The following is a 16,749-nucleotide window of genomic DNA, read 5'->3' as shown; positions in this document are numbered from 1 at the left end:
CTTCTAACATGAGATTTAACACAAGACTTATTTATTTATCAACAATTCATTTGCTATTCGTCGTCGGCAAATCTTTTTTGAAATTTTGTTGTTGTTCTGGAGAGCCAAAGGGTTCAATGTGAAATAAATGTGAAAAAGAATGATGAATATAAATAGATAAAAACAGATAAACAATAAAATCATAAACACCGGGCTACACACATAGAGCTTCATGTCGTCTACTCTCGCGATGTGTAGCGAGAACAGCCAACGTAATCTAGCGTTCAATGAGGAAGCGTCTTTTATTTATCGGGCACTATAATGGCTGCTCCCCAAGAAGTCCGTTGTTTCCTGTACGCTCCAGTCGTTTGTGGAGGGTCAGCGATGTGTCAGTCGTCGACCTGAAGCCGCCATTACCTCCGGTGAGAGAAAATAAAACAGATTTCTCTGACAACACAATGTGTCGTTGCGTTTTTAGTCGCCGGCGCGTTGGCATCTTGTTGTCCTTCAACTCCGGCTAGTTCCGTTACCTTTTATGGGGGCATCCTGTAGCTTACCAAACTGCGTTGAGAAAATAGATAATTTAACAACACAACGTTGTCGGTTGACGTATTTTAATGTTAAAATTCGACTTCAGGCATTTTGCGAATGCTGTCGCTGCCAATCTTTAATTCGGGATCAGTTGAAGCGCATTAAGCAGCAAGTGTTTCATAAAAAAGTACGTTTTAAAACAGGCTCCTCTGTGTTTCTCCCATCACCGTCACGCACGTTAACGATTAACCTGTAAGAACTGCTTGGAAATAAATGACCTCGGGTGATTCAGATATTTGCCGAAGCTATCATGATATCATGTGAATGTCAGAGGTATCACAGATAAATGCACCTGTTAGTCTGACCTCATAACACCTTAAAATGCCGAATGTCTGAATGGAGTTTTGCGAGGACGAGATTGTGGCCTTTGTCGCAGGCAGAATGTTACGTTTACATTTTAAAATCAATTTTATAACAGTCATGCGATTGTACTTAATTATTATTTAGACTAACTAGGTAAACAACATATTTAACGTGTTTTAAGTGGTAGCTTGTTCAGTTCACCGTTGCCAAGCAGCTAAAAACTGTCATGTCTTAAATACTGACCTCATCTGTCCACATATCCTTTCATATTTGTTAGATTGATTGTGTTTGCAATCTTTTATTCCTGAATGCAGAGTGAAAATGTGAAATTTGAGCAAAGGACTAGATGTATACAAGCTTGCTGAAACCGTCGGAAAAGGCGTGTAGCATGTAATTATGTTCATCATTTAACTGGCAGTGAGCCCAGTGTGGACGTGCGAGGCTTGAAAATAACCCCTCAAACCAAAATGAAAGCCTTGATGCTGAAGTGAACCTCTGCTCTTTGGCAGTGATGCAGCGCCTCCGCTGCTGCAGCAGCAGTTATGTAATCCAGCCTGTCTGCCATCATCCTCTGGAATAATCCTGCAGTCACAAGAGAGGCGAAGATCCCTTTGTGATACATGTCCGCTATGTTTCCACAGAGGAACTGAGCCATCCGTCTGAAGGCAGCTGGATTTTTATCCACTGTTTGGACAGAATGTACATTTATGAAAAGTTAATAGTTTTTATTCCATTTTATTGTGCATTTGTTTTTTTTCTACGTCTCCTTTTTTATTGCTATTCTTGCTGTCTGTAACAACATCATTTCCCCACTGTGGGATCAATAAAGTTCCATTTTTTTCTCTTTATAAAATAGATATTTGGAAAAATTTCCAAAATAAAAGGGTAAATTTTGAAGAAAAAAAATGCAGTTTGGAAAAAGATATTTTGTTCTGACAAATGGGGGGAAATGGGTTTCACAGACCCTCTATAGTTCTTTATTTTTGGACAAATATCCCAAATAAATAGTATATTTCCAATATACTGAGAAATATAATGAAGGAAGGACAAAACATCAGAAGAGTGAAGCTCATTGAGATTGTCATACAATTGACCTTTGACCTCTGCTCTCCCCCTAGTTCCTCCCCTGGCCTGACTGCTTACCCACAATGCATTGCCAGAGGGTTTTGTGTCTCTCAGACAGACCAGTGTAACCATTGTTGCTGCTATTTCATCAGCCGGTCCACATCACAGCAGCACGGCGGGAAGGTCGGAGCGTGTTCACCCTCTGTCTTCTTTTACTGTGTTTGCATCTCTCCTGCATCAATGCTGTAATCTGAGGCGTGTAGATATTTATGGGAAAACCTGCAGGATAAAATGTGTAGCAGAGGCTCTTTTGTGCTGTCGTTTTCTCTTGATTACCTCTTTGCAGATGTAATAATGCTGAAGCCTGTGTCTGTCTCTCTCTCCAGGCCCTGTCCTCGTTGCTCTTGTTCACTGTCTCACTGAAATCATGTCTGGCCCGGGGGACTTACCAGGTGAGCACGTCTTGCAGCACAAGTCGTTTTGGTTTTTCATGGTTTGGGCTATAATACAATGAGATTTTGGACAATAGTGTGCTGCTGACTCTGTGGCTTTTCCTGTTTCAATGCGACAATGCCCTCTGCTGCAAAGCTTCACAAACAAGTGATTTTCCCACTGACAACTGTGGATTGAATTCGAAACGCTGACTGTGAGGCAGATCTTATCACCCAACATCGGTGTCCGACTTCACTAATGGTCTTGTGGCTGAATGGGAGCAAATCCCTGCAGCCAGGCTCCAAAATCTTGTGGAAGGCCCGAAACCAGAGGAGTGGAGGCTGTTGTGATTGGATTAGGAATGACATGTTAGTAATGTAATGTCCAGTTGTCCACATATTTTTGGCCCTGTCGTGAATTTTCTGTCCTCAAAATCAGGCCTCATTTCAGCTGATTTTTGCATCAACCTCCAGTATGTTTTGTGTGAGCTTGAACTTGAAGGCAGCATCATGTTTTCATCTGTGGCTTGGAGGCGGACAGAGAAAATACAGTTACATCACAGGTAGAACGGGATTACGCAGGTTGTTGGAGCTGATTGGGGAAGTCTGTAACTGCTGGCTCTAATATGAATTCCTAAACTCGTCCCATGGTTACAGGAATGCTGCATGAAATTAGAGCTTCCAGCAGTCGCTGCTATTTCACAACAGCAAACCAAAAGGCAGTAAAAAAAACTATGAACCTACTAATATAACATGTTCCAAGACTGAGATATCAACTTATTTTCCCATTTTCTTCTCAGTTTTGCTAATTAAGCCAGTTCTAAACATGTTTACATGCACAAACTCTGAAAAGAAATACTCCAAAAACGGATAGTTTGCATGTGAATATGTTTACTGGTGAGCCAGTTAATGGACGTCCCTCCCAGTATCCATGAGTGAACAACCTCAATTTGCAAATATGAAGTCTCTGTAGGGTGACGAACATTTCTATGGATTTACTCCAGACACATGTTGAAGCAGAAGGCTGCAGTGTTTCAGATTTTCCTGATTTGTCTCATTTGTCTGAATCCTTTCTGTCTTCCCTACGGCGTCTTATCTGTGTCCTTCAGTCCAGAGATCATTCGCTCCTCCTGAAGATCCTAAAAGTGTCTCAAAAATACAGAATTTTTCAGCAGCTGAGCTGTTTTTAGCAGCTGTCGCTCAAAGTGAAGTAAATGGTTCATTTGTTGGGGACTATTTTTGGCAGCGGATTAATACACATCGAGTACTTATGGCAGCATGTTCACTGAAGATATTTCCACACGTAGTTTGATGAATTACTGCCTTTAAAAAGTCGTCACTCTGCTCCTTCTCTCGTAAGTCGTCTTTGTCCTCTGTGTCCGCAGCCATAGAGGGTTCTGGGATGGGCGGCATGAAGCTCCCCGTCGGGATGACCCGACGAGCCCTCAGCTACGACGATAACCTGGAGGCCCCCATGTCCACGCCCCCCCATGACATCAGCATCAACAACCTGTGGAAGCGACCAATCATACCGGAGAGGAAGTTCACACACCTGGCCGAGGTGAGACGGGGCATCGGCAACACACACGTTCTCCTTCTCGAGTGGCTGCAGTGTGATGATGACTATTATGATGCTGGTGTGTTTGTTCACCAGGAGGACGAGAGCAGTGCTGTGACTCACTCAGTGCCGGACAGCGCCCCCTCCAGGTCACCGACTGTAGTGAAAGCCAAGGCCTCCTCTGTCATCATGAATTCTCTCATCACCAGTACGTCATGTTATACATGTATTAGTGCTTCCACAGAACGGTGGACTGTCAACACTGTGCGTCATTGAGGGGACCCACAACTCTTAAAGACCTTTTAAAGCCACCGTCTGTGGGTACAGGGTTTGAATGTTTGATGTTAAAAGTTCGATTTCCACACGTATTAACAGTATTTCTTCCTCCGCCTCTCAGAGCAGACTCAGGATAGTGTGTACAAGTTTGAGCAGCGGGTGGGGCTGAGCAACGCCAGCTACACGCCCCACAAAGGCCTCACCGCCGAGGAGACGAGACACCACCACCGCATCCCCGAATCCCTGCATGTGAGATACACGCTGAGCGCACCACACACGCACGTACAGCACAGCCAACATACACGTCACTGTAAGTCCACTGCTTTCGATGGCATCGCACAGTATTTATGACCTACTGTAACAAAGCTGGGGCAGCGTGGAGCGTCGTCTACAAAATCCTGCTGTCTGACAAAGACCAAACAGAAGTCTTAAGCTTGGTTTAGGCTTCGGCGTCGCGGCGACGCCGTACCTACGGCGTACACCCTACGCCGTCACTGAGCATTCGTAGTTCTGCGTCGAGGGAACGCGTTGCTCCGCAATTCACCGCCAAGCCGCTAGGGGGGTGCGGCTGTGTCTTTGTATGGTTTTGGGGGGCTCTTGCTGCCGCGAAGAGGAGTTGTAGAGGTGGTCGTACTTGCGTACCTCCTCGATAATTCTTTCTTCGGCTTGGTCCAGTTTTTCTTGTAGCTCTCACCACAGAAACTTTGAAAATGGCGGTGTTGTTGTGCTGCGACCATAGGGCTGCGACTGAACCGAAAATTACGTTCTGAACGGACCAATCACAGTCCTCGACGTTCACGTCACTACGCGTCGACGCGACGCGTAGTCAGGATTTTTTGGAGGTCATTGTCAGGCTACGGCGTAGGGTCCGCGTAGGGGTCTGCGTCGACGGCGTAGGTACGGCGTCGCCGCGACGCAGAAGCCTAAACCAAGCTTTACTGGTAGGACTGCCGGTCATTGCTGCCCTCTGGTGGTCGGAAGTTGTAGTACTGCAATGGCTGTATTGATAATGACATTTGTCATGTTCCACACTGTGCTAAAAGGTTACTTTGCTTACCAACTAACTAATTTCATATGCAGTTATTGATAAAATCATTCATTTACTTTTGACAGAAGTAACTAGTAACTGTTATTAATCACTAATTTTCACTAATTTCCACAAGACTCTTTATAACTGGGTATTCTTACAGAAAGTAAGGATGTATTTAAAGAAAGTTTTCTCAGTTTAGTCCGAACTGGGTCTGAAAAACATGTTTTTTGGACTTTGTCAAAGCTGTTGCTTTCTGACGTCACTTGTTGTGATTGGTTGAACCTTGAACCTGAAATTTGTATTTGTTGGTTTGCTTTTATGTCAATATCTCATATTTTCACAACATATTATCACCTATCAAAGTTAAATCTTCCTCCTGTACATCTCAGATTTTACTTCAGCCTGCTTCGTCGTTGCTTTTCAGAAACTGCAGATCCAGAGCATGGAGTCCAGAGAGGACCGGCAGAGCTCCTCCGCCCAGTCCACTCCGTCCAACACACCCCACAGCTCCCCGAAACAACAACGCAGGTACACACACACACACACACACACACACTGAGCATCCACCATCCATCCTGACCACAGAATGGGATAAACATCGACAAATCTCCAACCTGCTCATGTTTGTGGGTCCCTGTAGGACCTGGTTCGGCAGCACAAGCTCGGAGATCAGCATCAGCTCCTCCAACAGCAGCGTGGACATAGGAGACACAGCAGCGGGAGGAGTCGGAGGCGTGGTGGAACGGTGGGGCGTGTTTGGGCCGCGGCCGCTCGTCCATAAGTCGACCTCTGACCTGGGATCAGACACTGCGGGTAAACAGCGTTAAAGTGCTTGAATGGAAACAGAATGAAACACTGTGATTCTCTCAGACGATGAAGGGCTTTGGTTATTGGTTGTCCGCCAGCGTCCCTCTGCATCAAAACAAAGTGGAGATGGGAAGTCTTCAGTAAAGCTCTGATAAATCCCAGCGAAGCCTGCTTTAAAGACTTCTTCTGCATGTTCAGGCGTAAACAGAACCTTGGTGAATGGTGGGTTTTGTCCCATATAAGCAGATGTTACATCTCCAGGATTTGGGTTAATGGCAAACAAATGACCTTCAGACTGACAGTAAACACTAACCAAAAGAGCTCACTGCCCTGCGAGTCTGTAAGCTTTGTTGACTTTTTTCTGTTTGTTACGTGTTTCTTTGCACTGCTGTGACATAAAAATCAGATCGGACAAGTTGAAATTCAGACCGCTGGCAGCTGCTTTAGATGCTCCCATGTGGGACGTTTCGGTCTGTTTGGAAACTACGAATCTTTTCCCAGGATGACTTTAGGTAAGAAGTAATACACGTTTGTTTTCAGTTTAGTTTGAGGAGCGAAAACAGTCAAGAAGAAGAAGAAGAAGCTCTCTAGACTTTACAATAACCTGTGGAGCTGTTTTTTATCTGCATCAAAATGCATAAATTCATAGATATTGATATTTAGAAGAAAGGCTGCAGTAACATGACAGACTAACTTCCTCAGCAGGAAGCCTTTTATAACTAGAATGCAAAAAATAGATTTGCAGGTTAATGTTTGCTTGTTTGAACAAGCATTAATAAGTGATAACTGCTGCCCTCAACCTAAATATGAAGGTGTCACTTCAGTTCTCTTCAGTTCTTCTCACATGCAAACGCATGTTGAAGTGGTGTTAAAGTACTGCGGGAATGTTGACATAATCTTAAAATGTATTCAAAATAACTGTTAAAGAAACTTTTAAGTGAGAAAATAGAAACAAGATGGAGTGAATAAGTAAAACTTCACTGACGCTGTTTATAACCAGGGTTACAAAATGCTTCATAGTTACAAAAATAATCTTCAATCAAAGACGAGCAAACACTGTTGGATGAGAACAGAACAGGACAGGAAGCTTCAGTAAATGAGAATAAACAGACATAGAAGGAAACACGAGAGACGGACTCAAACGTCTCATCTCAGTAAGTTCAGTTTAGTTTTTAACAGCTACAACATGTATGAGCTGTTCTTTACTTTTCCTTTTCTGTTGGCTGCGTTCCAGCTCCTGTGATAACCCAGTGATGAAAAACCTCAGGCGTCCTCACTGATGTCTGGGTCACTGCGCACGCACACACACACGCACACACACACACACACACACACACACACACACACACACACACACACACAGATGTTTAAACTGTGTCCAAAAATCCAACGTTGACCTCCACCAGGCCTCCACCAGCAGTGCTCTGTTTTCCTGCAAAACCCAAACACACCATCTGCGTCACTCGTTCTCATTCGTTCCCTGAGCCTGTGCACCAAGCTCACGGGTTTAGTAGAGATCCTCAGGAGGAGCTTATGATCTCTGGACTTATCTTCTTTTCTCTTTCCCAGCAGGCTTTGCGCTGCAGGCGTACCGCGGCGCCCAGAAGCCGACCCCCATGGAGGTAATGAAGTCGCAGGCCACGCGGCTGGCAGACAACCCCGCTGCTCAGGCGGTGGCCCCTCCCAAAATGGAGATCCCCACAGTGGAGGGTCGACGTCAGGGCGCGCGACCGCACAAGCTCAAACCCAGAGACATGAACATCCTGACGCCGTCCGGCTTCTGAGAGGACAGGCGGCGCGGAAGCTGCCCGTCACGCAGATCCTGAAGGTCCCATGAAGTGAAAGCTGCTCCCACATGCTGTCACACAACTTCTTTTCATTCATTTCCAAGTCCTTTCATCTTCAGTAGCTTCATCTGTTAGCATTTCTTAGCTGTTAGCATCTTGAACCCGGGATGACGTTTCTGTTTTATTCCATTTTTGTTGTTTTGTACATCATTCAAAACTTCGCTTAGCTGGTAAACAAAGCCCGAGTTAGACAAATGTTTTTTGAGGAGAGAACAGACGACTTACAGTCCACCTTCCTGCTTCCTTTGACCCTCCATAATTGCCGTAGTTTTCCCGTCTAATGAGGTGCTGATGTCTCATGTGTGCTAACTTTAAGATTTCCCTGCAAATGAAGTGGATTAGCTAATCTTGCTAAACTGTAAGCTAACTGTTCCTAGCAGCAAATGCATAGGTTTGCCAGTTTGCAGCATTATCAATGATGTTCATCCATTTAACTGCTGAGGGGCCTTCATGGTGACATTTCCTCCTTCTTGTCTTCCTCCTCAGTTTTGGAGGAGAGCAGCTATTACCAGCGTCCATTTTACAGTCTTGAAGTTAAAAACATGTTAAAACATGTAATCAACGAGCCATTTCATGGGACCTTTAACACCAGATAACCACTGTTCTGTCCACCACCATCACCATCAGACCATTCTGGATAAAAAAAAAAAGACCATTTTCCATCTGTGCTGCTTTGAAGCTTCACTGTGTCGCTCGCCTGTTGTCCCTCATCTGTTTAACTGTCACATCGAGCTGCAGCTTGCTGACATGAACGTGGGCTCAAGTCGAACAAGCATGAATCAACCCTTGAGTCCAGATCCTGACTGATCTTGAGAACTCGGTCCAGCTGAAGGTGAAGATGATGGTGGTCCTGGTTTAAGATGATCCCCTGTACGTGCACTTTATCCCCATCGCAGAGACGAGCTCCATCATCTGTCATCCAGGGTACAAATTCATGCTTCAGTGTTGAAAGTCTTCACATCCTGTCTGTCTAAAAACCTTCTTCTTCTTCTTAAAGGGGCATTTCACCAAGCAGGGTGGGAACAATATGTCGAATCAATTCCTTTAAGTGTAGTTTAATACGAGTTAAACCAACAGAACAAAAAAAAAAGAAATCCGTAAATAATTGTAGAATTTTTGTCTCAGGAAATTTGGGAAATTCGGCAGGCTCCTGCTCATTGAAACGTTCCACTTCTGTGTTTTTGTGTACGCTTTTTTTTTATGTTTTAATGTATAGATGATGATTTTTTTTATCTGCTACTGTAGCAACACATTTTGTTCCTGTTAAAAACGGTGAAAGGTCAAATATGAAGGATTCCACTTTCTGTGCGTGCGTGCGTGCGTGCGTGTGTGTGACTGAACAGACAGCTGCTGTGCACGCAGGCCACATCCTGCAGAAACCTCGTGTCGCTCACAACAAGACTCACTTTTGCTTTTGGCCTTTAAAGATGAGTGCAGCCGTCACAGCGCGCAGACGCGTCGTGCAGACCTGAGCAAACATGTTTCCTTACAGGATCAGAAGATGAGTGAAGTACAGTGACCTGCAGTCAGTTTGTCTCATGTCTGCAGTGCTAGCTGACTGCCAGTAAAAGTCGTTTCATACAAGGTTTCTGCACGATGACGTGTGTGCGCAGCCTCGAAGCTCTCCGTGAGCGCTACAGCTCATCTGTGAGCTGAAATGTAGCACCTGGCTGTTTGTGGTATTGTTATTATTATTATTGCACTTTCATTACTCAATGGAAACGCTTCTGTTTGCTGGTCATACATCCCATGCATAACGTGACACAGCAGCGGAGGAGTTTGTCATGTGTGTCCTGTAACTCTGGTGGTGTCAGTCAGACGATCCTGAAGGAAAACACAGTCGGCCGTCAGCAGCTGTATCTATTAACTGAATATGACTGTTTCTGCTCCGTCGTAGCTTGTTTCCTGGTGTGTGTTCACAAGTGCTCTGTGCTGACAGTGTGACGCTGTTCCCTTTAAATCTCCCCCTGACTCAAGTATCACATCCCAATCTCCTCTGTGTGGTCATGTGACTCCATAGTGCAGACTGACTGATTTTCAGTATGTTTCTGTTTATTTTTTTTCCAGTTGATGTTAAGAGTCTTATACAGTCTCTGTACTGTTTCTGTTTCGTTGCCACAGTTTGGAATTTGAGAATAAATGTTAAATATTCTCATGAGAAAAATAAGAGGCAGGCTTCATCATTTTACCGTGAAACACACACACAGTATTGTCCACATTTAAATGTCCTCTGTGTGTCTGCAGCAAGTTATTTCAGCCACTAGAGGGCAACAGTTCACCATTCAGCAACAGCAGTGTGTTGAGTCACTTCAACAAGCAAGTAGGACTAAAGAAAAAAATCAGGATTATCTTAAAGGAATCTGCTTCCATAATGAAGGGAATCTCTTGTGGCCTGTTGCAGTCTGAGAGCAGCTTCCTGCAGCTCCCGTCCTCCAAATCCTGAGCAGCCACGTTTCAACACAATTTGGATGAACAAAACTGTAATCAGTCCGATTATATTTCTCATCCTGAGTAATCCATCAGACCCCAGCGATTACCACTAAATCAAATAATCTGTGATTTTACAGTCAACCAGCCCCACTGCACACCTGCACAGAAAGGATTCTTGGATTAAATTATCTGAGTGTGTTTCAGGTGGAGTCGAGAGCAGAGTGATTTATTGGAGAAGCATCTTCACGCAGAGTGAGCAGGACTTCTGGTGTCTTTATTGTTCGGTCTCTGTGATGCCTGGCACACAAACTGTGAACACAAAAACATGTTTATCTTGGTTGTGTTTCAGTCCCTGCTCTGTAAATCAGTCCAGTTCCTGAAAAAACGAGTCGTTTAGTAAAGCATCCAGTCAGTAGTATTATTATTATAGTAAAAAAAAAACAAAAAAAACAGTGTGATCGCCAATGTTTGCTCCATAACACCATTTGATTCATACTTTTTTTTATTTCTAACAAGTTCCTTAATCTTTCATAGCAAAGACAACAGGTCATGATGCTGCATTCAGGTCACAGTCAGAATTCTCAGTGACTTTGGTCCTGAGCTGTGCAAAAACAAGGAAACGTGGACGTTCAGATTCAAGTTTTTCCCTGTGCTCCATCTTACATTAGCTGACAGTACAATTAGGAATCTGTGGATCACTTGCAGAGAATGAGACGTCTGTATATTGCAGTTGGTAAATATGTAAAAAGATTAGTGTTCGCACTTCTCAAACCTTCAGGCAAATCTTTCAAACATCCTGACTGAATTTCACACGAGGGACTTGAGAGGTTGTCACTTCCATTCGGATGGTAGAAACTCAAAAACATCACCTGTCTGTCATATCTGAAGCCTAACGCAGGATACATAACTTTCAACATTCAACATATTTGATTCTATCATTGTTGCTGCTGACAAATCTTGGAGACAAATCTTAGACAGCCTGATTATTACCCAATAGGATTGTCAGGAAATTAGGGGTGGGGAAGGAGGGAGGCAGCAAATACTCCAAAATAATGGAAAATGGCTTCAAAGACCAGCACTGGCAGTCCCTGTGTTACCTAGAAATGGACGGACTGAGCTGGAGTTCTGGCATCATGCACTCCAGTCGCCGTTCTCTCCAACTGGAATAATCTTGTAAACCTCATCTGAGATCAGTTGTGTGGGTTTTGAGCCCCCATATCAACATGACAGAAGGTCTAAAGCGTGAACAACACTTCTGGAAGTCTTATCGCCTGGACAAGCTCTTAGTTTCCAGTACCTGATCTTTGTTGTTCAGGAATAGTTCAGAATGGAGTTTGGTTTCTCAAAGGGCACACAGGTTTATGTTGATTGGTACCCAAACTCAGGCTTCCTGGAAAGACGCAGTTTGGTGACTGGTTTGCAGGAAGCAGGAAGACACTGAGAGCGTTCATCAGCTGCTCCAATAAGCCCTTGATGGGGAAGTCCAGACATTTACTGCACAGGTGAAGACAGGTGAAGCCTTAACTGTGAACTTGACCAACGGAGCCTGAGGGGAACTGACACACAGCTGTTTTATTTCACTGATTGTCTTATGGATCAGACGATAACATGATGCCTTCAGGGTCTGCTCAGAGGAGCTGGATCTCCGGTCGAGATCATCTGCTCTGCAGGCTCTGCACAACAAGCCCTCCGTCCCCGTCGTCCTCTGACATATCCATCCACTTTGAAGGTTTCCTCCATCTTTCTCTTTCTGTTCCTCTTCAGAGTGTCCCTCCTCCTCTTTCTCCCTCAGCCCCCCCTCTTCTTCTGAACTCTCCATACATCTGGAAGAACAGGTCCATCTCTCTCTGCAGCGTGCTGTTTCGGAGGTCGGCGTCAGCTTTGGCTCGCTCCATGTTGCGGATCTTGACCTCGGCGACACTTTGGCTGCGCCTCTGCTGCTCCAGACTGACCCGGAGTACCGCAACCTGACGCCTGAGGACGTCATTGCAGCGCTCCAACCTGCAGCAAACACACACATACTGTGGACCACATAGTACATACACAGGCTTATACAGCAAAGCTCATTAGAATTTCACACATGTGAAACATCAGTTTAAATTAAGGCTCCTTTAAGTATTTATTGATGTTTTCCAAGTTCAGCATGTTTTTATGTTCTCTTTGTTTTGTTTGTATTGATTGAGGCTGTTAATGTCAGTGTCAGTACCTGGTGCAGCTTAACAAAGGTTTTTTTGTTTGTTTAACAATCTCATTTCAAAACTATTGACTACATTTCCATGCACATTAGTGTACCACTACGATTACAAATAAGACAATATCCTGATGAAACACATTCGGTTAGGTCTGTGTAAGACCCAGCCAATGGTTTCCAAGGCTGGAGTAGAGACGCATGCACAAAAGGAAAACCCACATTTCTGGCTGGAAATAGAAACACACCCAGTTAGTTTTAAAGGACAGATCTTCTACAAAACAAGGATTTTAATACTCAACACTTAAGTACTGGATGTGGATGAATAATGTTTGGATGATGAAAGGATGCTACCTTCCTCCTCGTGCTGGTATCTCACCTCAGTATCCTGGTCTGATACTCAGCCTTCTGCTGGGCCATCTGCTGCCGCAGCTCAACCAGGAGTGAGTGAGCGTCGCCGGGCTGTGACTGAGGCTCAGGCCCCTGGAGGTCTGGAGGACCAGAGGGAAGGAATACCTCAGAGCTGCCTGTACTCAGAAAGCTGTCACTGAGTAGGGACCCTGAGGCTGGGGAGTTAGGGTGGTGGATATCGTCATCATCATCATCATCATCGTCATCATGGCCATCCTCATAATCATCTTGATCATCATCATCATCATCATTGTCATTGTTGTTGTCTTCACGTTCGTCATTTTGGCCGGTTTCCTCTTTTGCTACTTGACATGAAAGTGACCTTTTAGGTCTCTTTGGTGACACGTCAGGACTAACTCCACCCACAACATCACCGCTCTCATCCAATGGTAGAACCTCACAGGAAGACCATGAAGAGGAGGAGTCTCTTGTCTGTCCTGCCTCCTCTATCTCTGCCTCCTCTTCACAAGTTCCAATGTGGCCTCCTGGATCGTTGGATTCAAGGTGTCCACCAGTCACATCCTCCATCCTCTGATGTTGAGACACTCTGTTCAGGTTGTCATAGGCAGAAGGTGTGCTGTCCTCCTGAGCCTCACTGCTGCCCCCACTGGCTATCTCTGGCACTGCAACCTCTTCTTCTGCAGTACCAGAGGTCCAGAAATCAGCGCCTGCTGCTCCTGGGCCTGTCCAGGCGTTTGCCCAGCCCATGAGCATCGCTCTGGGGTTGGAGCTGTCTGGCAGTGAGTCTTGTAGCTGGAGGCTGGTTGTAGAGGCTTGAATATCTCCAGGAGATGGTCTGTGGCCAGTGTGGTTCTGGTGATAATTTATGTTGGTTTCGCCAGAGTGGTGCTGAACAGGCTGACTGGTGGAAGGCAAGGGGTAAAAGCAGTTCTCTGGGTGGGAGGAGGTGTAGCGATGGCCGAGAAGTCTTTTCTGGCCAGACGACAAGTCTGACTTGGCAACCGCAGCGTAAAGACAGCTACAGAAAGCAACAAAAGACAGGTTAGGGTGGGCACTGAGGATGAATGAATGAAGAAGTGGTGAGCACAGAAGATGAAGTTTATGGGCACCTGTGCCTGTGAGATGTTTGTATGGTGAAGATTTGTTAGAGCAGGTGTGTTGTACCTGGTCTTCTGAGCATCTGCGGCAGGCTGGCCTGGCTCTCTGGAGCGCTCAGCGATGAGAGGCAGAGACAGCTGGCGGAGGCAGGGTGACGGGTGGAGATGAGGCTGCCTCAAAGCACTCGGTGATGCACGCGAACCTCCTGGTGGACGGGCGGAGATGGACGGAGGGACTTTGACGAACAGAGACTCGTGCTCTCTGATCAGCTCCAACATGAGCACCTGGACCAGTGCTGCACCTGGGACACATAGATTAAGATATCCAGGCAGAACCCTTTTAATTCTCTCAGGTTCTTGTGATACATTAACAGTGTTATTTAATACTACCCATGGGTTTCTGGGGCTAAGTTTCTGTGGTTAAATGGATCCAGCTTCATTGTGAAAGTATCCACTTTGTGCTTGCCATCCAACGCTCTTTGATCCAAACATTCATGATTTTGTCAAAATATTGCTTAATGCACTCAAATTTCACTTGTGACCTGTGGAGCTCATAAGCACACATGTTTTATGTGAGTTCAGCATCTTTCAATAATCAATCATTCATATGTCTCTGTGGGCCAGTTTATCTGCTTTACCTCCCATGATGCTTTGTGGGTCTTCAGCTTTGGCTCGGAGGATATTTGGCCCGAACACAGTGGCCAAGTTCTGGCTGCTCATCTTGTTACTGCTGGAGTAACTCTGGACCTCATTCAGAAACCTGCACACACACACACACACACACACACACACGGTTAATTGATCTGAAGCTTTGATTAATATCCATAAAAATTCACGATTTCTTCCTCAGTCTCAATTAAGTTTAACAATTTAAACAACAACAACAACGAGGCAGGAGGGCTCTTACTGGCAGATAAACCTGAGTAGGTTGAAGTTTGTAACTGGCAACTCACAAAGAAGATTTCTCAACTCCCCCAAACCCTGATGGAGGAAGAAGGGAGGAAGAATAAGAGGATGTAGGGATGGAAGTCAAGAATGAAGAAGGAAATGAAGGACAAAAGCAAAGACAAGTTAAGAAGGAAGACAATGTTTTTTCCTCTAATATCGATGCCGACACACTGAAGTGATTTTAATTTTTACCATTTCAGGTGACAAAGAGCAATCTTTTGACAAACCACCCTTCGCTCACCACTAATCCTACACACTGCTCCTTTAGTGAACGACTTGTTTGACTTGTAGTGAACAGAACTGCAGTTACCAGTGCGCGATCGCTTGACAGCTTCTGAGCACACAGCAGGAATTCCTGGTAGCGACTGTACGGAACCAGAGGCTCCGGCAGCTGTCTGAGGTAGAGCTTCAGCAGTGACGCCACCGTGTGGACGTCTGTGCTGCTGCAGGCAAAACACACAGCAAGCTAGCTTTTAACCCTTTAAAGAACCTATGATCAGAAACCAGAACAGGTGGAAAGGAGAGCGACTGTACCTGTCGAAGGACGGTCTCTCCCCTGCATCAAAAGCCTCCTGCAGTTCTTTCACCAGACTGGCCTGTCCTGACTGGCGAAACAAGCCCACCTCATGCAGGCCCCGCTCCCGGATGAAGGTCACACACTGCTCCACCACCAGAGGAACCAAACGCACCCCATAACGTCGCTCATACAGCACCGTCTCCTCCAGACGCTGACCGAAGACCCCTGCAAGGGATGAAGGTTTGACTGAGACACAACTGTGACATGTTATCAATAATGTTGTTATGGCTGACTTTCCATCAAACTGTTTCCTACTTAAAACAGACACAGAGCAACATTAGCATACGTCAGGATGCTTGTGTCACTTGGACGCATCTTGTAGAGAAAGCGTCTTTATGTGCGCACCTGTGAAAGGGATCCAGACTCCTTTGTTGAGGCTCTTCAGCCACTCGTCACCCTGACCGGCGCTGTTAGATAGGAAGAAATACGAGCCTGGGCTGGCCAACACGTCTCTGTTACCTACAAACATGGTGTTTTCAGGGGGCTGGTAAAGTCGAGTCTCAAGCTTTTATTACCAAGATCATTGCTGACGTTACAATGACTGAATACTACTGTCGTATACTTCAAGTATTCTCTCCCCGACCCCATCTCTATACAATACATGGACTCATTAATACACTTTCCTCTCTTCTCCCCCATGTCCCATCATGCCTCACTGTCTGTCCTCCTCAAAGTCACATGAAACACACACGGACACACATACGTGAATGTACACACACAATGTCACCTCAGATAGAAGCCTGAAGACCAGAGTCAGCATTTAGCAGATGTCACTTAAGGGCGACACACACAAGCAGTTCTGGAGGGATTAACAAATAATATGTTGATGGTGTGTGTGTGTGTGTGTGTGTGTGTGTGTGTGTGTGTGTGTGTGTGTGTGTGTGTCTCACCTTTGTGGCCTGTGCTGTCATGTTTCCAGGACTTGAAGCAGCTGAGTCCCATGCTGCAGCACTCCTGCTCCGGTTGCTACGCTAATGGTTGTAGATGCTAAATGCAAATTACACACAAGGATGTGAGGGTGGATTTTTTCCGCAGTTGTGAAAATCTAGAAGGTGAGACAGCAGCAGTGCACAGAAATCACTGTCATGCATCAGTCAAGCTCTTGGTCTTTAACATCCTGGTAGATGTATGGCCATAAAGATATGCTCCTGGGGGGGAAACCTTAAAAAAGCCACTTTCTTGGTGCACATGGACCCATAAATACAGCTTCCTGGATATTTCAGCTGAAAGAATTAGTTCAAGTGGTGGAT

At 45.3% G+C, this 16,749-nt stretch overlaps 2 protein-coding genes across 5 annotated transcripts; one reads left to right on the top strand and one right to left on the bottom strand.

Moving 5' to 3' along the window:
* Positions 1 to 261: 261 nt before the first annotated feature.
* LOC143332692 (putative monooxygenase p33MONOX) lies at positions 262 to 10,054 on the top strand. 4 transcript variants are annotated; one of them, XM_076750426.1, is made up of 9 exons: positions 262 to 401; positions 1,992 to 2,121; positions 2,325 to 2,390; positions 3,755 to 3,930; positions 4,024 to 4,135; positions 4,325 to 4,452; positions 5,658 to 5,761; positions 5,874 to 6,046; positions 7,613 to 10,054. In XM_076750426.1, exons 3-9 carry the CDS (start codon positions 2,366 to 2,368, stop codon positions 7,822 to 7,824), a joined length of 930 nt encoding a protein of 309 aa, XP_076606541.1. In that variant the 5' UTR covers positions 262 to 401; positions 1,992 to 2,121; positions 2,325 to 2,365; the 3' UTR covers positions 7,825 to 10,054. The 4 variants fall into 4 exon arrangements, with proteins under 4 accessions (XP_076606541.1, XP_076606538.1, XP_076606542.1 ...); XM_076750423.1 differs by having other exon boundaries at positions 7,610 to 10,054; XM_076750427.1 differs by lacking the exon at positions 1,992 to 2,121 and having other exon boundaries at positions 265 to 401.
* Positions 10,055 to 12,077: 2,023 nt separating this feature from the next.
* On the bottom strand, positions 12,078 to 16,441 carry LOC143332459 (rho GTPase-activating protein 22-like). Its single transcript, XM_076749926.1, has 9 exons — positions 16,390 to 16,441; positions 15,845 to 15,958; positions 15,457 to 15,664; positions 15,233 to 15,365; positions 14,882 to 14,955; positions 14,613 to 14,734; positions 14,042 to 14,276; positions 12,885 to 13,895; positions 12,078 to 12,318 (listed from the first exon to the last, which is right to left on the bottom strand). The coding sequence occupies exons 1-9, from the start codon at positions 16,439 to 16,441 to the stop codon at positions 12,078 to 12,080; spliced, it is 2,190 nt and encodes a 729-aa protein (XP_076606041.1).
* Positions 16,442 to 16,749: the final 308 nt, after the last annotated feature.

Source organism: Chaetodon auriga, chromosome 15, assembly GCF_051107435.1.
Source record: "Chaetodon auriga isolate fChaAug3 chromosome 15, fChaAug3.hap1, whole genome shotgun sequence".
Taxonomy (NCBI): Eukaryota; Metazoa; Chordata; class Actinopteri; order Chaetodontiformes; family Chaetodontidae; genus Chaetodon; species Chaetodon auriga.
This window is presented reverse-complemented; position numbering and strand designations above follow the sequence as displayed.

Coding starts and splice junctions, on each gene's coding strand:
- LOC143332692 (XM_076750423.1), top strand. CDS start 2,366: ATGTCTGGCCCGGGGGACTTACCAG. Junction 3,931..4,023: donor AGTTCACACACCTGGCCGAG/GTGAGACGGGGC, acceptor TTTGTTCACCAG/GAGGACGAGAGCAGTGCTGT. Junction 4,453..5,657: donor GCATCCCCGAATCCCTGCAT/GTGAGATACACG, acceptor GTTGCTTTTCAG/AAACTGCAGATCCAGAGCAT.
- LOC143332459 (XM_076749926.1), bottom strand. CDS start 16,441: ATGGGACTCAGCTGCTTCAAGTCCTGGAAACATGACAGCACAGGCCAC. Junction 15,665..15,844: donor AGTCTGGATCCCTTTCACAG/GTGCGCACATAA, acceptor CATCCCTTGCAG/GGGTCTTCGGTCAGCGTCTG. Junction 14,956..15,232: donor TGTCAAGCGATCGCGCACTG/GTAACTGCAGTT, acceptor TTCCTCCATCAG/GGTTTGGGGGAGTTGAGAAA.